At 38.9% G+C, this 21,446-nt stretch overlaps 1 protein-coding gene across 1 annotated transcript; it reads left to right on the top strand.

Annotated features, from left to right (window-relative positions):
* Window positions 1-8,919: 8,919 nt before the first annotated feature.
* Window positions 8,920-19,709, top strand: thoc7 (THO complex subunit 7). Its single transcript, XM_083115094.1, has 4 exons — window positions 8,920-9,116; window positions 15,629-15,752; window positions 18,242-18,554; window positions 19,423-19,709. The coding sequence occupies exons 1-4, from the start codon at window positions 9,107-9,109 to the stop codon at window positions 19,618-19,620; spliced, it is 645 nt and encodes a 214-aa protein (XP_082971220.1). The 5' UTR covers window positions 8,920-9,106; the 3' UTR covers window positions 19,621-19,709.
* The last annotated feature ends 1,737 nt before the right edge of the window (window positions 19,710-21,446 follow it).

Below are 21,446 nucleotides of genomic sequence, written 5' to 3'. Positions count from 1 at the left end.
ACTAAATTGTTAATACTCTTTAAAAGTACGTAGCATTCATATAAGCTTCCCATCTACGTGGAGACACATTGTTGCCTGCAGTGAGGGAGCTTAATAGAGAGAGTATGATAGTGCCTTCATCTTAGATTGTGGTTTTCGTTTTTCATTTTTTTATTTCTTAGTGGTGACGATTAGGGGATTTGCCCCCCCCCCCACTTTTTGCCACTTTTGCCACCCGCACTTTGCTAAACCTTATCTACCAAGTGAAAATAAACTTACCATTCCCCCCCCCCCACCTTCTTTTGGCAGCTTGCCTCCAAATTTTGGAACCCAATCATGGCCCCACTGTTTCTTAATTATTATTATTTATCGTGTCTTGTGAATTCGGTTGCTCTGATAGATTAACCCAACAGTCAATCCCTGATCGTGCGCAAAATAACAACTTTATTTATTTATTTGAAAAGTCCTGAATACAGAAAAATCCATTTTACATCAGGATATCAAGCGGAAAAGAAATAAACAAAATAATAAGATGGACACATGCACACACATATATACATATATAACAAGAATAACAACTAGGGCAAAAATAATATTCTTTACTCTTCAGCTGCTTTATGCACGCCGTTCTCTAAGTCTGTTTTGATAAATGGAAGCCCGGAGCGTCTTTTAATGAGTTGTAAGTGGTTTGTAGCCTGTAGAGAAGTGATCTTTATTCTAAAGATAGCCTTGAAGGTTTAATGTAAAAGAAGTTGTTGCATTTACTGTTGGGGCCGGGGATTCTGATATTAAGAAGTGGCAAGAGTTCGCTGGTGAAAAGTTGTCCATTAATGATTCTGAAGAGTTGACGGCAAAGAGAAAGGTCATGAATTTGTAGAGTGGATAGAATTTCTTGTTTGGAGAAGTTTGCAAGGGTTGGGCATCTGTGTTTGACTTTTCTGACGAAACACTTGCAGCGTATTTTAATTGTTTTTTAAAAAATTACCCGGTTGGGCGAGCTCACTACCATTCATACAGTTACATTTTTCTCACTCTCTCTCTGATGAAAAAGCGCACAGGAGTTCTCTCCTCTTCTTCCAGAAACAAAGAAAGAAACATCTCTCTCTCTCTCTCTGTTATTCTTCCTCTAATCTTTATTTTTCTCTCTCTCTTCCCTTTCGCTTGTGTCATCTTCCACCTTTCACCTACCCCGGGAGGACCCCCATTTCTTTTCATCTACCCTCAATCCAAGGAGACACAAAGAAGGGTTGAATTCTTTCTCTCTCCTTACGTATGCCATAATAAAAAAGAGAGAAAATGCAAGAAAAGAAAAATTAGTGGAAGAAAAGGGAAACGAGAGTGAGAGAGAAAGAGAAGGAAGGAGAACGAAGACAGGGGGGGAGAGAGAAGAGAAATATCAGCCCTTGTCCTGTCTGGACCACCCACAGTAAGTATATAATATAGTTAAGGGATCACCCCCTAATCTTGGGGAAAGCTAAAGGTCCTTCAAGTTTTCTCTTTATCTTTCTTTCAAACCCCGCATTTCTCTCTCTCCTCTCTACCTTATTCTATTTCTTTCATTCCTCATCTCTCCATTTCACTCTGTAGGAATTCCTCTATATAGTATTGCAGTACTCCTACAGAAAGAGAAAGAACGAGACATGATTTCTTCTTCTTTCTTTAAAAAAAGGAAGTGAAGAATAGAGAGAAACAGAGTATAGAGAAGGCAAAAGAAGAAGGAAGGGACAGCATAAGAAGAAGAGAGGGAAAGGGAAGTAAGTTCTTTCTATCTCTTCTCAGAGGAATGGAGAGTAAAAGGAAAAGAAACACGATGAAAGAGAGAGAAGGAGAGAACACGCTTCCTTTCTTTCTTTCTTTTTCTATTAAACTTCTCTGTTTCCTTCTTCTGCTTTTCAATCTCTTTCAATTCTCTCTCTTTCTCAACCCCTCCCGTTCCACTTCTCTCTCTTACCTTCTTTTCCTTTTTCGTAGAAAGAGGGAGAGATATGTTCTATGTCTCTTTCTGCCATAATGAAAAAGAAAAGAAGAAATCAAGGAGGCCCGGGTTTGATCAACGAAAACAAGTAGTGACGCGAGACTGCTCCACCAATTAATACAGCCCGGTGGAGGCACAAGTGGTTCGGATCCCACTTTAAACTGTAGGTCCAGTCCCGATTAGCCTTACTGTGCATAAAGTGGACTTAAAACACCAAATCAAATCAAAACCAATTAATACGGGAGAGCAACGGAATTGCGTGGAGAGGGGGGAGGGGAGCGACTGCAGTTACCAGCCTTCCCAGCAGCTTGAAGTGCTTTGCTCTGCCCACTCGACCCCCTCCCCTTTTCTGTAGCTATGTGCGGCCTTGCTCCAGAGATAATTTGGGACAGACTATACCTCCACATCTCACACATACCTTTCTCCTCCCGTTGGTGGGACGGGGGAGAGAAAGAAATCCGTTTCTACCTCGTTTAGCACCACCAGAATATATGAGCTCGCATAACATTTTGGGATGGAGGGGAAAGGAGGGGTGCGAGGTTTTGCAATCAGCTGTATCTTTCCTGGCATGTCGATAAAAATAAAAACGGATATAATATTTATAGCCGAGAATTCGCTTGAAACGCGAACGGCATTCATAGTTATTTTCGTGTGATTTTATGGTGGGATGTTGTCAATAAACTGCGCTTGTTTGCTAATGTTAAGATCATTTCGTAATATCTGCATTCTATGTCTCATTCGTGGAGACTAAGAACCGCTCATTACGTCTTTCATTCATAGATTCATACTGATTAGTGACTTTTGTCCCATTTTATTTATTTATTTATTTATTATTGCCTTGCAAGTCGAAATTCAATCTGTGAATGCCAATTGTGGACAGCGTAGTAGCTGAAATACAAAACGACATATTCATGTGAATAATAAATGCATATGCGGATTTAGCAGGGGACACAGGGGCACGTGCTCCCGCCCCCCAAAGCCATGCGTAAGTATTATGAGAAGGGATGACATGACATAGTTATATCCTAACGAACAAAAACGTTCGAGCAACATAAAATAAAAGCCTTCAACAATATCCTTTCTAAACTGCCAAAGAATGGAAATTATCACCACCAATAGGCTGGATCAGTGCTTATTACTACAAAAAATGAAAAGAACGTTCTACCTTAAATTAAAGTTAATGAAGGGAAGCCAAAGTGAACATATTTGCCAAACTTCTTAGCTATTGTCCGAATGCTTTGCCAGTGCCAGGTTACTGAAATTTATATTTCCGGGAGAATTTCCCCCCGGGCCATCCCATGGATTCATCATTGGCTCCCCGGTTGGACGGGGAAAAGATAAAGTGGGCGAGTGGCGATTTTAAAAAAAAACACTGCTTGTTTTTCTGCACCGCGCTAAGCATAGGCAGTGTTGCTTGATACATGCCTCGAGCAGGGTTCGAACCTGGCACCTGCCATCATGCCGCGCGACGTTGACCACTCCACTCTGATTGATTGATTTGCTTTATTTTACTTCGCTTCTTGTGTCAGTTTTCGCTAATTTGCGAAGATGGGGATGAGCGATGATGTGATTAAATTGATGAATGGACACTCACAAACATCCATGCCCAGGCCGGGATTCAAACCCGGAACCTCTGGCGTCGTAGCGCAATGTGCTAACCACTCCGACACGCGGGCCGGCTCCTAAAACTTGAATTTACATTACTTTTTTTTACAGGCAAGCCTGGTAATTTGAAAAGTTAAGGGACAATTCACGATGAGAGATTATTTTCAGGAATTTCAGCATGTCTTGCAATAAACCCTAACACGGGAATTTTTCGTGACTGTACAGTATATTGTTGAAATGATGCTTATTTGAAACAGGAAGTTGAACTGGTTACACACTTGCATGCAAGGAGGTAAAATTCCCAGGGAAGGGGATTACTATAACATTATTTTTTAACTTCATTAGCCTAGTAATTATTTTACATCCAAGAGGCAAGGGCATTTGGTTCCCACGATATTTTTATACTCTTTCTTTTATACTCTTACTCTCTCTAGAATTGAAGATATACTTATGCACGTTTCAAATACTGAACACTTTATTTCTCCCTTCAAACTCTAAGGCCTGTTGTTAGATAATAAGTAGCGCTCGGAAGTTGAAGACCTATAAATTGAAAAAAAAAGACCTATTAAAGACCTAAAAATATCAAAAAAGGACCTAAAAACGGAAAAAAGTACGTATAAATGTGATCCAAATAAATAAATAACTTCAGTTTTAATTACATATTTAATGAATTAAAAAAATAAAAAATTCTGGTGGTATGGAACACACAGTGCGAAAAAACTATATGAATGAAATGCATCTTCTTTCAGACATTATATTTTTTAGATTAACAATAATTTGAAAAATCATATTTGGCCTAACCACACTAGGGTTACAGAAATAGGACTTCGGATACTATTCAGTCGTCCAAAAAGGTTTTTCGCTAGTTTCAGGGTTCAAATATATTTCTTTCATTTTATATCTTTACTACAGAAAGGATGTTTAAGAGGTGATGAACTGATGATGATTCGAATTTAGAATGGGCAGTAACAACGTAGTCGAAAGAAGGTGAGTTGCAAAAGAAAGCCGTTAAGACCTAAAAAAAAAAGGCTAAAAAAGGACCAACAAGCCAAAAAACGCCGAAAAAGGCAAAAAAGGACAAATAAAACCCACCTTTTTCTGGCCAACAATGACCCAAAATGAACATATATTATGTTGGGCCTCGTCTTCGAACACTAGGAAAAAAAAAGAATTTTCCTCAACTTCCGAATCCTAACAATAAGTCACGATCTAGTCATGGGCGTTGGTCATTCATAAAATTTATCTAACATGCATCCTCATCGTCACAACACAATTAACCTAAAGAGGAAGAAAAGGGAAGTAATGAAGAAAATTATAAGCAGACCTACAAATACTGGAACGCATTAACTGGTAGTGTATTATCAAATGTGGTGCAACCATATCTATACTCTGTCCCGAGAACCTCTGCACCGAGCGAACGAAAACAAGTCTCTGCGCAAGTAGTGACTCGAGAGGGTTTGACCAATGAACACGTGAGAGGGAACGCCGACTAGCTTTCTCCCCTTATCTACCGTTATGCGCGACCTTGCTCCATAGATTCCCGGGGAAGAGTACAAAATACAACATATTTCCTAACTGCTAACTAAATCAAGATTAGTGATTACTTGCACCTACAATATCGGCGTCGCCAGAGAGGCAGGGGCGGGCGCCCCACCAGGCAGAAACTCCGTCCCCTGCCCCCAACTGGTGTTAACGAAATATCGAATAATAAGGGTCTTCACTGAGGTGACCAGATGTCCCGCTCTAGCCGGGACATTCCCTTTCCCGATTTTTTAAAACGTAAAACGGGACACCTAAAAGTGCCTTTTTTGTGACAATGACATCGGCACAGAATTACTGCAACTATACACCTTCTCTACTCTTACTGTGAACTATGGCACTGTTGGAAAGAAATTATTTCACATTTCAAAGTCAGCAATATGCCATAATCCAATATTGTTAGTGCCTCCCCCATCTCGTAGTGGTAACGCCGTTGCATTGTAATAAAGGGGTCTCTGGTTAGATACCCGGTGGAAATACATAGTGGTTCGGATTCCACTTTAAAGTGTAGGCAGAGGCGCAACCACGAATTTTTGTCTGGGGGCAATTACCAGGAGAAACGTACCAATAATAATAATAATCATAATAATTTTAATAATAATAACAATATAATAACATTATTATTATTCTTGATTTGCTATATTTTACTTCGCTTATTGCGCCACTTTTGGCTAATTTGCGAAGATGGGGATGGGTGATGATATGATGAAATTCATGAATGGACACTCACTAACATCCATGCCCAAGTCAAAATTCGAACCCGGGACCAATATTATTATTACTAGTAGTAGTAGTAGTAGTAGGAGGAGGAGGAGGAGTATCAAAGACGTTATTATCCTCGTAAATTATGCAGAAAGAACTATTTGAATTATTTTTTCAACACGTTCAATTTCACATTAATAATGGAAAACAAGCACACACACACTATTTTTGAAACACAGTAAATGCTTGACAAATGCATTACAAATATAATTATTTTTTACATTGACATGTATAACTTTCATGCACGATATATGTTTCACATTGTCCAACATGGAGCGACTTAGACACTAAATTGTGTACGTATTCAAAGTTTCTTTAATACATACATTTATATACAACATATTGCACAACCAATTCATCCATCTCAAAATAAATCAACAGCGAAAATGACATAAATTGTAAGCCTATCTCAAATGTGCACGCTCCCTTTCCTCAAAACAATTGTTCATGTTTTTAAAACAAAATCAATTAAGACAAGTCTTATGCTGAAATCAATATTGATTTAATAGGGCGCAAATAATTTCACGGGACCCCAATGCATTCTCTCCTTTACAACCTTTGTGCCTCCCCAAAGGTGGTAACATCGTCGCCTTGTGATCAAGTGGTCCCGGGTTCGATATCCGGTGGAGGCACATGGCACAGTGGTTCGGATCCCACTTTAAACTGTAGGTCCAGTCCCGATTAGCCTATCTGTGCGTAAAGTGGACTTGAAATTACAAATCAATCAATCAATTTTACAACACATTTTCATTTACATTGTTCGGCACCCAAGGCCGACTCCTGCCGCCCCCTAGCTACATTTCTGAACTTGATAAGACTAAGAAAAGCAGGTAATGCGAACGAAGCGAGCAAGAAAATTTTACGAAAATAATTTTTATTTGCATAAAATTTGAAGTTGTGGCCGGTGTAATTGTCCCCTGCACTTGGCCGTCAATGTTTGCCCCCAAGAAGTCATTTTCTTCCAAGGTTGGGAGGGGCAATGCCCCCCTGTGGTTGAGCCACTGACAGAGGCGCAACCACGAATTCTTGTCTGGGAGGGGGGGGGAGTACCAGGAGAATAAACATGCCAATTATTATTATTGCCATTTTTTCCTGGGATATTCTAAACACTTTCAATTTCACATTAGCTAATAATGCACTCTAATGCACAAAGAATCGACTACACACTAAAAGAAATAGTGCAAATTTAGATTTGCTCGTCATGTGGTTATAAACAAAGAATGCACGATCATATAAATCGTTTCTCCCTACTTACAAAACTTTTTGTGGCATAATTTTCCCGTAAATGCTACGAAAAAGTAAATATACATACTGAAGCTACAGTTCGAAACAAAGGACACGAAAATTTTTACACTTATTGAGGCACAAAATCACATTCATTTTGCATGCACCTTTACTTACCAAACGTACGGAAGCACAGCTTTTTTTAACAGTGAGCTGGTGAGCTGCTTCGGGATCGACCACCGCACACACACAGTCTCGAATTTACCACCTTGTTTGTCATTGGTCAACAGGCTGCTTACATCATAACTCTCCTGCGTACGTCATATCTATCCGTAACCAATAAGATCTCACGATCCATCGATGACGTTGAACCAATAGAAAGTCCTAAAAAGAGTGTGGAAGCAACGTCTACGATTTTGATCCACAAAAATTACGAATATAATTATGTTTGTAATATGACATGTGTAATTTTAGTGTAGAACATGTTTTTCACATGCAACATGGAGCGACGTAAAATAAGAAAATACATATGCAACATGCTAACACTAAATTGTGCACGTATTCAATGCTTCTTTATAATTACGTAATCAATTCATCCACCTTATAAAACACCAACAGCAAAAATGATATAAATTGTCTCTCACATGTGCTCCTTTCATATACAGTGGAACCTTGATAACTCGAACTTAAGGGGAGATAGAAAAAATCGAGGTATCAAGGATTTCGACTTACCAAGGTTCGAGTTATTGAGGGCCAAAAGCGCCGATTGATTGATTGATTTGGTGAAATCCAACTTTATGCACAGTAAGGTTAATCAGGACTGGACCTACAGTTTAAAGTGGGATCTGAACCACTTGTGCCTCCACCAGGTATCGAACCCGGGACCCCTTGTTTACAAGGCGACGGACGACGCTACCACTGCGCCATCGGGGAGGCCTCCAAAATCGCCGACTTCGAGTTTTAGAGGTCTCTAATTTACTGACCCTTCTGAACGTCTGCACTATGTATGCTTATAACGTATGCCCGACACGATTGTTGATTATCTGACATTGTACGTACGCACCCTACACTTCGACTTATTGAGGTCCGTGCGACTAAAACTTCGAGTTATAGAGATAATTAGAATATAATTTCGACTCATAGAGGTTTTTCATACTACTCTACCTTCGGGTTATTGAGCTCGAACGGCATCCCATACATTGTACAAAAATTCGTCTTATCAAGGTTTTATTCGAGTTGCTAAAGTAAAATGGGCGAGGTCAAAGCAAACTATTGTAGGTGGCAGCAGTCCTGTTGTGTCCTCATGCTTTTGATGGGCAATTGTTCTCCCATTTAAATACATGGGGAATTTGATGCTGAATGTGCTGCTATTACATTAAATTGCAAGTTTGATTTCATCTTAACCTCATAAATTATGTCCGAACATGATAGATGAATAATAATCAGTGCTGCCATTTGCATAAAATTTAAAATCGAGGGAGGCATTTACCCCTCTGTGCCCTCCTGCAGGTGCTTTTGGCCGTCTGGGAAAAATACAAGAAATATATATGAATACTAATTCTATCTTGAGTATCTTAGAGTCTGCTAGCCTTGCTTTACCTGTGGTTGCGGTATTGACAGGGCGCAAATAATTTCGCGGGGCGCCATAACATTCTCTCTTTTATAACTTTTTCATTTAGATCGTTTGTCTATCTGTGCCCCTGCAGGTGACCTTGGTTGTTAATGTTTGCCACCCCCCAATAAATTGATATTCGTCCAAGGTTGGGGGGGGGGGGGCAATCCCCTTTCCTATTTTTCTCGTCATGACTTGGTAACATTGTCCGAAGCCGAAAGCGATTGTCATTTTTCATTCAATATGGAGTTGTCTTTCAGACGCTAGAGGATTAATAAACGAGTTGGCAGTGATATTTCGTGAAGTACGGGGGAAAAAGTATATAAAATTACTTTTGTGCCGCGCACCGTGCTTTATAAATAGTTCCTGCTTACTTTGTACAAATCACTAGGTCTTGGTGTGAAACTATAATGGGAGATGGTAAGTGATAAATAGTTCAATTGCATACATGCTTGTAACAATGCCCTTGGCTAATAACATTAAAGCTATAGAGATTCTAGGAAGGAGACGGTTTTCATAGAATCCAACATGTTCACACCGCATGTCAATGGCCCTATACACACACACGTGTCTACTTGATTACAAAGTGCAACACCGAGTCGTCAACTTCGTTGATGTCACTTAGTGTATTTGGTGTTAGCATGCACTACGTTCTGGAGCGTGTGTATTCTGTTCGCCACATCTTCCAGCCGAAATTTTAACGCGTGCCTCCGTTGACAGTCGAAACGTTGCCACATATTTTCCCTCTTTTCGGGTGTCAGCAGCCAACCCTCTTTTGCATATGGTCACTTTATCGCCCGGCGTCATGTTGGGGGAGGGATGGAGACCATAGTGAGAAGGAAGAAAGGGGGCTGGCAAAAAGGGCGTCATAGAAAGTTTTTTTTTATTTATAAATCGCAGCGAAATCAGGTTATGCAACGGATATATTCATAATTAGGAGAGGTAAATTCTGGTTACACTGTTAAAATGTTGTTTCCCAAATTAGTAGTAATAGTAAGTTTTACAAATAATGAAGAGGTTTTCTCGGGCAATTAGCCAGGTGATTTCCAGATAGGCTTCCAAGCATTTGAGAGCTGTCACTCTCATCTTCAGGGATTGAAATACAGAGACAAATGACAATGATAATGACAACACGGTCCCGAAAGCTCTCCGCCGTATTGAGTGGGGCAGTGACGTGCGGTGACGTCCACACTTGGAGTAGCAGTCAGTGGTGTGCTCAAGGGGTAGGGTTGGTGGGTCACACCCCTCCTCCCTTTAGGGCCAGTCTTCCTACAAAAAAGAAGAATGTCAATAACAGGAAAAGATTGCAAAATTATGAATGAGTACTAGAAAAAAGTACACGTAACCCCCACCCACATTCGAAAATAAATAAACTATTTGATTTGACTAAGCCAGAGATCCTGGGTTCGAATCTCGGATTGGCCATTTGTGTTCTTTGTGTGTGTCCCTTCATCAATTTTGTCGTACCAAAGGTGGCGGAAAAGCGAAGTAAAATAAACCAAATTGATTAATCAATCAATGATTTGATTTCATTTTTGTTACTTAGCGTCGCTTTTTTGTCACATTTGGTTAATTGCGAAGACGATACGATGAAATTGATGAAGGGACGAGCATAGGGAACGCCCATGCCCGGGTCGGGGTTCGAACCCGGAACTCCTGGTGTCGTAGCGCGCTGTGATAACCACTCCCCCACGCTTGGTTGATTTGGTGACAGGTAACAAAACACAACACACTTTTTTGTAGTTTCTTCAATGATATTCATTTGACTTTTTGAGTTCTGAGATACATTTTTCATTCCAAATTATTTCATTATTCACTGCAACACATAGGACAAGAATGCGCACTCATCACGAGTTCGAATCCTGGCCTGGATTGTTCATATGAGGTCCCTTCACCAATTTCATCATATCATCACTCCATCCTCATTTTCGCGATAACCAAATGTGGCAGAAAAGCGACGTAAAATAAACCAAACCAACAACAATATGAACACGCGTTCTCTTGCCCAAATAAATACATCTGTATTTATGACTGTTAGAGACCAAGAGTAGTGTATTTAAATAAAACACTACTAAAACGAGAGTCAGAGAGAGCCTGAGCACATATTTGTAATTTAATCACTATATATTCCATATTTGAAAAAGAAAAAAAAAGAAAGAAAGCATAACATTATTGTCTGCACATAACACGTTCCCATACATACACACATATTGTACAACGTGTAAAAGGTTGTGTAAATACAGAGAACATAAGTACTGCAGAAAATTTTACCCTGTGTTCTTTAGAGGATTTACAAAACAATATGAGAAACCAATCCCCTATCTGCCCTATAGGAGATAGACTGGAGGACCTGAAAGCCTGGGCTTTCAACCATTTCAGCGGGGGGCGAGGGGACAAGAGAGGTAGAGGTAGAAATCTTCGTTTTCCTTGGGCCGGCCGTTTCTACCTGAAAACTGGTCTGGCGGAAGAAGAGCGAGCTAGGGTATCCAGCCAGCTTTGCCCGCGGAGAACACCGATGGACGAGAAGCGCGTGGAAAAGACAGTGTTGCGTATGAGCTGTGGTGGCTTTAACAAGACAATAAATATTGTGATTTGAATATAATTCGAGATGTGAGATTGATTGATCTATCTCTGCTAGACTAGCTACTCCTCAGTGTACGTCACTGGAGTGGGGCCATTTCATCTCAACCGGCGCTGCAGTGTGATGGTAGCCTCTCTTGGACCCTACCACCTGTGAGGGAGGTACAGTAGAACTCGAGAGAGTCCTCCTTGTGTATGGCATGCTTCATGCGGTTAGTATTGAGAGCACACATGGTGTGTGTTTCAAACCCGACTTGTGCCTTTTGGCATATCTCAAGATGAAAAGGAAGGAAGCAGCAAGAAAAATGGGGGCGAAGTATTTTCGCATTTCAAGGAGAAAAAACCTGCCTGAGGGACAGGAGAAAACTTTCCAGTCTATTTTAATTGGTGTGTGTAATCTTGTTGGGAGGGGATGTTATTTTGCAAGTGTTTGCATGCACTAATAAAAATGAAAAGGGGAAGGATTGAAGGGCACTTAGTTGTGCATGGGAGGGGGGACACCCAGGTCGGGATCTGATCCCAAAAACACTGGTGTCATAGCACAATGTACTAACGACTTCGCCGCAATGAGCGGTGGAAGGTAGCATTTTGAGCAAAGCAGAAATTAAGTTATTAATATTATACATGCTAGTATTCCATTTGAGATATGATGGAGGCACATAGTGGTTCGGAACGCACTTTAAACTGTATGTCCAGTCCTGATTAGCCTTACCGTGCATAAAGTGGACTTAAAACACCAAATCAATCAATCAATCAATATATGAACCATCGTGTAGTGCATCTCCACTCCATATCGAATTAGGGATGCTTTCTCAATTACATGTAATAACTCACTAAGAAACCAGCCGGCCCATGGCGGAGTGGTTAGCACATCACGCTACGACACCACGGGTCTCGGGTTCGAATCCTGGCATGGGCATGGATGTTTGTGAGTGTCCATTAATCAATTTCATCATATCATCGCTCATCTTCATATTCGCAAATAGCCAAAAGTTGAGAAACCAAAGTTTTCTATTTTAGAATCTCTCTCATTGAACTGGACCTCCTACAGGACATGATGATAACGTCATCGCTCTGAAATCAAGGGGTGCAGAATCCTTTACCTGGTGGAGGCACATTCTGGTTCGGATCCCACTTTCAGCTGTAGGTTCAAGCCCGATTAGACTTTTTGGGCATAAAGTGAACTTTATAAAAACAATGTTTCGTTGAACTTGACATTGGTTTACATTTCTTGAATGTAAGTTTGAATATGTATAATAATAATAATGACTATAATTAATAGACATAATGAAAGCTGAAAACATTGAGATTGATGAAATTGTCCTCTGTTCATCGAGATGTTACTGACACTGGCATTGATGGAAGGGACTGGACTGAATATTTTGCTACCCTTGAAAAAAACAAGAAAAAAAGAAAACAGTCAAAGGAACCAGGGAAAATGCCTGGCTCCCTCCTCCCTTTAAGGCGAAGAGGGACAATTACGCACCAGGCATGCATTTATTCCAATATCGTCGGAATGAGCAATGCTACTAAAAAGATCTCCGCCAGAAATGAAGAGTATGAATTTCTCCCCATGTGGCAAGTGGAAGCGGTTTCCTAAGTTGATTATTAAGCCTTATACGATTTTTGAAAAATATGATGAATTAGTATTTACCGAATCCCATGTATTCCTTATGGGACATCAACTTCAACTTCAAGTTACGGCTCATCAAATGGGAGTTTCGACTTTTCCTACTGCTATGACATAGTTCTACGTGTCCTTTTTCCGTCCATGTACTTTTCTACGTCATCGGATGTTTGATATTCCCGATAGAACAAATAAAATAATGGTCCCATAAGCCTAGTGCATTTCTCCTTGTCTCCTACGGCCATCCTGGCAGTGTTGCCAAACCTGATGTGCATAATAGAGCTAAATTTCACCATTCATATAGCTAAAGAGGACTTTCAAGGAGCTAGAATAACGAAGGCTGCATAAAGTGCCTACTAGGGTAATTTTAGTTGTCAGAGGGGTAGGGGTGCTGCTATTACCGTTAGCTTTAAAGTGATGGCAATTTATTCTTTCTTAGTTTTCACCGCCTAGATTTGGCTGCATCACCCATCTCAATAATCCAATGATGTTAATATAAAATCGAAAATAAAGGGTTCCCGGATAACAAAATTGTCATCTTCATCTTAGCCTCAGCGCTATATATAAAAATACATGGGTAGGAAAGAAGAGGTGGGTGACGCAGCCTATAGCTACACGAATATCACGTCACGTGCAAAAGTTGGTATTTTTGGGCCGGAGCCAATGGTGGCATCATGGTGGGGCAGAGGGCGGGTGCCACAGTTCACAGTCAAACGAGTGCACGAAAGAGCCAGATTTGGCTCCAAAAGAGCAAAGTTGGCAACAGTGATCAGCAGCTGCCCCAGCGAGAAAGACCAAGGGGAAATTGTCCCTCCTCGCCTTAAGTGAGGGGGAGGAGTTGGTGGTCGGATGCTTGGCAACTATGAACTTGCCTTTCTTTGTCTGTCTAATCTACAGCCTAAGATTTATGGTTGTGGTTTTTCCTCCGATGGGGGAAACTGAGGTTGCGAAGGCATGGCAAACAGAATGTGTGTGTACATTGGTGAATCCAGAGTTTAAAGTTGGAGGGGAGAATTTCTGTCGTGTACCTCACCTCACCGAGAATCAATTCTAGCCTACATTTGCAGTTTTTTTTATGTAGCCTAAACAATATATGTTAGCCTACTGTATCGGTAAATAAACATTTCATCTTTTAACTGGTGCAACGTAGACATTGCTAACTAGTACAGAAATCCTGAACACACTCCTCAGGTTGAAGAAATGTAATATTTTTGGGTCATTTTTTAAAATTTTGCATCATTTTTAGGTCATTTTCTTAAAAATTTTGTGTCATTACATGGTGAAACATAAGAAGTTCAACATTTTTTGTTTTGTCTGAATGTTATCTTACAGTACTTACTCTGTGAACTACTAGCTCAACAAAACCTGTCTGAAAATCGCAAAATGCAACATTGTCGAGTTTCTTATTCACAGTCCGTACAACACACCAAGGTGAAGAAGCAAATGTTAAATTGTTTGTCTTGGAATATATATATTATTTTCAATAAGCAGATTGAGTGTTGTACAATTTTTTGGGTCATTTTACAGGATTTTTGTTGTCATTTTAAAGGTCATTTTTCAAAGATTTTTGGGTCAAAATATTATGGTCATCCTAGACCTAACCCCATGATTACTAGGTAATCTAACACTGTTGTCACTAACGTATTAGGTAATTGAGGTAATTTTGGTAAAGTGGATGGAATTGTGTTTTTTTATTGTATGTGTGTATTGTATCCCACACTATGAAACACAATTCATTGAAATAACTTGAAAAATGTTTGTGAGCTTTATTATATTTTATTATAAACTTGCTTTATACAACACACTTAATTACAGAGTTATATTATGTTACTGTAGTTCAATAAATTATAATTTGCAGGCTACCATTTCTACTTCTATAATAGAAACAATAAAGGAAATAAAAAAATATTTGTTACAGTTTCTTTCTGTATAGATTTCGCTTTTGATTGCCATTGGTTTCAGGTAATGGATATATCGCCATATCTGCTTTACACTGTATTTGAAAGTAAAAATCTAAAATTACTGAGCTACCATGATATTTTTATCGCAAGGCCACAAAATAACAATATTTATAGTGTATAAACTTAATAAATTACGCTGACTTGAATCACATAGTACAGATTGCCGTCGTGCATGTGGATCGAACATGTAGAAGTGGAGTTATTTTGAAATTTATTATTTCTTGTCACTTATGCACCTCCATTTTTTTAAAAAATGATATCTAGGAAACCAAGCAGGGGAAAATCTACGAACTTTCAGAAAAGTTCTTCATAACATGTACTTTCACCTCACACACACAAAGCTGAACACCATTCATCCTAAAGTGTCTGGACTAAAAGAGACAGAAAACTGACACAAAACAATAAAAAGATATTAATTCAAGTATGACTTTTATGAATGGATGTACCCTCTAATTGTGTTGATCATGTACTTTTAAGTTCATCTGAAAAACTTTTGCATTTTACAATTAGAATATTCCTTCATTTACAATCCTGCAAAGTATATAAATAAATTGTTGTTTGAATTATTTTCTGGAATGACACTGCCTTTTTAATATTTATAACATATGGAAGATTGGCCTTTCACATAATAAGTCAAATGGTAGATATCGAGGATTGTTCAATGGAATTACCTATTTGTGAGTTAATGTATGTTATCTGTGCTTTTATGTAATAATACAAATAAACTAAGAATGTCCTGTAAATGCTTCATAATTCTCTTACAGAGGAAGTGATCAGGAGACGTTTGCTAATAGATGGGGATGGAACAGGGGACGATAGACGTCTTAATGTGTTGCTCAAATCCCTCATTAAGTGGTGCAACACGTCTGGGGACTTGCGAGAAGAAAGGTAAAGTGCGGGTCACTAAAGTGAACATTTGTCATTATGTACGAGGTACATGTTGTTTGCACTGTGTGTGGGTACACATATTCCTGGTAACCTTATCCCCCCATCCCCAGTAGAAGCTTGCATGTTAGATTTGTATACTTGTTTATATAACTTGGATTCTAGAATTATTAACATTTATTCACCAAATCGAATAAGAAACATTTTTGATATTCATAATTGTAATGCCAAACAGCAGACAAAAAAATTTCTTCACTGAATCTTATTTAGAACATTGAAAAATTTATGTTATCTAAAAGTAAAATAACCAAAGATACACTATGTTGCCATTCGTCACCGGACACCCCCTCAAAAAGTGCTCGGGATCGTCTGTACATGTCATACAACCTATAAAAGGTGTTGCCGGTTGAGAATACACTCATACCAGCTACAGCAGTCAATATGGACAGACGACGCGAACTGAGTGAGGCGGAAAGAGGGATGATCATTGGAGCCCACAGGTTTGGGCATTCGACCTGTGAGATTTCCGACAAATTTCAGATACCCCGGTCGACAGTGAGTGGTGTTATCGTGAAGTGGAAGCGAGAGGGGGTCATGACATGCCGACCCACCCCCAGTAAACTGAAAATATTAACAGATCATGCCTGTCGATGCTTGAAACGTGTGGTGAAGTCAAACTGGAAGGCGTCATTACAGATGGTGGCACAGGAGTTTCGATCGGCTTCCAGTAGTGCTGCAAGTGATCGTACTGTCCGCCGGGAGATCGTCGCACTTGGTTTTCATGGTTGCGCAGCAGTTCACAAGCTGCATATCACAGCCAGCAATGCGACCCGTCGGTAACAGTGGTGCAAGGAACGCCGCCATTGGACTCTCGAACAATGGAAATCCATCCTATGGAGTGATGAATCGTGCTACCAGATGTGGCGGTCCGATGGACGTGTGTGGGTGTGGCGTATGCCAGGTGAACGCTGTTTACAGGACTGTATCGTACCCACAGTGAAATTCGGCAGAGGTGGCATCATGGTTTGGTCCTGCTTTTCGTGGTATGGTCTTGGTCCTCTTGTTTTCGTTCGGGGAAATATGATTGCCGATACGTACCAAAAAGTTCTGGACAATTCTGCGCTACCAACATTGTGGGAACAATTCGGTATTGGCCCATACCTGTTTCAGCACGACAATGCTCCATGTGATACGGCAGGTATTATCAACACGTAGTTCGAGGACATGGGTGTGCAAAAACTTGATTGGCCAGCCCAAAGTCCAGATATCAACCCCATTGAACACCTTTGGGACGAGTTGGAGCACCGCTTGAGAGCCAGGGCATGCCGCCCAAAAAACACCACTGAGCTGTTTATTGCTTTGCAGGAGGAATGGCGCAAGATTCCCGTCGACACGTATCGCAAATTGGTGGAAAGCCTTTCTCGAAAGGTTGCGAACGTCATTGCAGCGAAAGGGGGTCCTACACGATACTGATGTGGTGCTGCGACCGGATTAACATACTGGTATGGGGTGTCCGGTGATGAATGGCAACATAGTGTATATAACATGTTATTTGATTGAAGTTCAGGAAAAAAAAAAAACAATAATGTGCAGGATAAACATAAGTAACCATGGGTTTATATTTTTAAGTTTAATGTTTTTTTTTACTTTGTAAATTGTAAACAACAGTATTTTTAATCGGATATGTGATGGCAGTTTCCAAGACATAATGCAAGAGATGTGAATATAATATTATTAACAGATCGTTCTTAACATAGTAACATACATCTTGTAGCATGTCGGTGATAGCAGACATAGTTACAGTGCTGAGAAACCGTTAGTGTGCATGTGCACAGGGCAAATGATGTACTGTAACATAATGTAAAGTTCCCAGATATGTTATAATGTAAGTAGATAGATACATATGTTATAATAAATAAATATTAGGGCTGAACCTATACCGATACTCTCACTGATACTTGATAATTGTAATAATTAAAAGTTATTCAAAGTATTGATTAATATTTGTGCGTAAGTATCTCACTCAATGTCTCAATTTACCAAGAGTTTTGCTTTAAAATATTTAAGGATTACACCAGAATAGTAAATTTTATGTTATGTTATTAATCATATATTTTTCTTCATACAAAACTAGCACAAATAAAACATAATAAAAAGAAACTTCGAATTTTGCATAATTTTCTGGATAATTAGACTGCAAAAATGTCCCAGGCATTTTTGCAGAGCCTGTAAAAGATCAAAATGCTGGGAAAGTATCAGCCTGTATCTGTAAATAAATTCCAACCAATACTTTTTGATACCGATACCACTGGTATTGGCCGCATTGATATCAGCTCTGCCCTAATGAATATTGATTTACATATATATCTAGGGGTAATATGTACTATGTAATACAATCTGGGGATATGGCGACTTCTCACACACTGTAGATACAAACATTTCTGGTGATGTCCATAGTTCTGATGCTAATTTTTATTAATTATCTTTCACAGTCAGATGTCCTATGAAAGGATGCTTGCCCAGTTAGCGCAGTGTGAGTTTGCTATGACAAAATCCCGTCTCTCGGCTGGAATGAGTGAAGCAGAGCTCAAGAACTACGAAATGCTTTCCCGGCAGATAGAAAAGGGGATCGAGGCAGCGAAGAAAACAATTGAAACAACAAAGCTGGAATTTCAGGAAGCCAAAACTATCAGAAAAAATAGAATGGAGTATGATGTTCTGGCAAAAGTAATTAATGAACAACCAGATAGGAAACAAACTGGAGAGAAGTTGGCCCAGTTGCAGGAGGAACTGAAAGCTCTTCAGGTACTTTTATAAAATTATTATTATTAAAAATAGAAGTTTGTTTTTAATTTACATTACGCTCACACAAAGGAGGACGTAGGTGCTGTCGTGCAAATACAATTTCTGTGTGGTGTGTTGGTTAGATGATATCGAAATATACGTTTGAATGATTTTTATTGCAGAACAGATATCAATTATTTAGCACCTTGCACTATGGAAAATTGTGTGTCAATTATTACTACAGTAAAAATACAAAAAACCTAGCAATGGAGTCGAATGATGTAAATTAAAATCAATTCACTGCATTGATAATTTTCAATTGTTACTACATTACAGAAATAGCAATTGGCATGAAATGATTGCACCCCAATTTATATACATATGCCTATTAACACACATGGGCTTTAAAAATTAGTGATGCACTTAAAGATATGAGTTCAATAAAGCTACAAAGAGTACATAATATTAAAATAAGGTAATATTTCACCAACATTGTTAGTTAAGGTAGACTAACAGATAGATACTTACTTACCTTAAAACATTTTTTTACAGTGCAAAGCTTAAAGCAACAAATTATGTAAAGATAATGCCAAGATTCAGTATTTAGGAAGTTTACAGATAACTTTGTTTATATTCGGAAGTCTTCATGTAAATTTGACTTATTTGTTTTACTGAAATGTAAATGCTTATGGTGATCTGGTAACCCTGGGCATTTGATTTGGCAAAATGAACCTTGATTATTTTAAGCGCTTGGCAAAAATTTAATGTAGAATGGAATCTCAATTTTATGGAATGTACGAGAGTAACCACTTATTTATCCTTAGCTTTGTATAGTATAATTACACAAAAACATATTTAAAACTTACACAAGATATCATCTTCATTTCAGCTAAAACGTGAGCAGCTTGAAGAGAAACTGAACATGAGGAAGAAGCAGTTCAATGTACTTCTAGCCTCTATTCACCAGTTGCAAGGCATGTTGGAAGATAATGACACTGATGAAATGATGGATACCGCATTTTCTGAAGATGAAATTCTACAAGTACCAGTTGTCAAGAAAGAAATTCCGACAGTAGACATAGAGTGATACCATTTTATATATAACTTGACATTGTGTTCATGCAATTTTCTTAATAAATATTTTTTTGTAAAATTCAATTAATTCTTAATGTTTACTTCAACAATAGTACAGTGTGTCCAGCTTAAACATCCAATAAAATTAAAAAATGGTAACTTGAGATGTATTTGAAATATTTCTACAGAGTTTGGTTCTACAAATAGAGTAACTCAAAATGTTTTTTTACATAGCTAGTATGTTTCAATATGTGCACCGTTTGTGGTGCGACAGACGTCTAATCTGTATTCTATCTCTCTCCACGTGTCGTTCAGCATTGCAGACGTAACATTGTTGATAGCTGCACGAATGCGATGGCGCACATCACGTAGATCACAAACTGGTGTTTCATACACTTGATTTTTTACAAATCCCCAAAGGAAAAAATGAAGCGGCGTAATGTCTGGGCTTTTACAGGGCCAAGATGGCTACCCCTACCAATCCAATGCCCAGGAAATTCACGGTCCATAAAATCTCTGACAATTCCTGCGTAATGACACGGTGCACCATCTTGCTGGAATATCTCGTCACAAGGAAGTTGTGGCACAATGCAGGGGTACCCACAGGGGAGATTCATGACATGCCTGTGTCATGGGAATTTTTTGGGGGGAGGGACAAAATTTTTAGCTGCCACTTCTACATATTTTCACACAAAAATGAGGGATAGTTTAATTTGATTGACTTGTTATTGATTTTTAGTTATGGTTATTATGAACAGTTTCTCTAGCTATCTGTGGCTAATCGCGGCGATGGGGTTGAAATGAAGCATCACCACTTATACCTTTAGAATCAGTTTGGAAGAGGGGGGACAGGGTGCTAAATCCTGGGGGATTTCCTCCCACCAACAATCTTGGCCTCAAATATCCCCACACACAAAAATTTTAGGGGAGAGAGTTTTTGTTACAATAAACAAAAGATAAACAATTACTTTTAATTTCAAATATACTGTACTAAGAATAATATCAAATACATACACAATTAGTGTAGTTGTAAGTGTTCAATGATTTTTCTCTCTCAAGAGAACAAATCTACATCAATACGCACAATAAAAGTAAATCAAGAATGCAAAACAGTAATAACTATGAAATCTAATTGATTTATATTAACATAAAGCAAAAACTTAATAAAAACCTACACATAATAAAACCACTTCAACTATTTCATAATTTATTAACATCTTTAACCAGTTAGTAAAGGATGTAGTTTCCTACTTTATAATATTTGATATATTTAAAAGTTACAAATTTATTTATTTTTGGGTAATTAATAATAATAATATATTTTTACATTTAATAACATTATAAATATGTATATTGTATAATTTGTATGTGTGTTATAGGGGAGAGGAGATGCATATTCAAGCAGACAAATGTTAAAAATAAGGTTCAGCACATTAAAACAATGGAGGAAATTTTATATGTTTATGTTAGGAAACATGAATGAATTGTGCTTCTTGCAATGAAAGGTGTCGAATGTTATGCACCTTTCGATTGTTGGCATCTCGGCCAGTAGTAAACAATGTCCGGTGTTTTTCGGACACTGCAGACTTCAGTCTTAGTGTTGGATGATTTCAGGCACGATTTGTTTTGCTTGCAGTAGCAGAGATTGGGGTGAGAGGGCGTGGGCGAATTGCACCCCCCCCCCCCCCCACTTTTTATCACTTTTGCCCCTGCACTATGCTAAACCTAATGTACTAAGGGAAAGTAAACTAGTTTTGGAACCCAGTCGCCACTACTGTTCGCTTTTTGTGTTGCTGTGCTACAACTGACTGGATAATTGTATAATACTGTCAGTTTTCG

The sequence above is a fragment of the Lepisma saccharinum genome, chromosome 30, assembly GCF_977018435.1.
Source record: "Lepisma saccharinum chromosome 30, izLepSacc3.1, whole genome shotgun sequence".
NCBI classification, from domain to species: domain Eukaryota; kingdom Metazoa; phylum Arthropoda; class Insecta; order Zygentoma; family Lepismatidae; genus Lepisma; species Lepisma saccharinum.
This window is presented reverse-complemented; position numbering and strand designations above follow the sequence as displayed.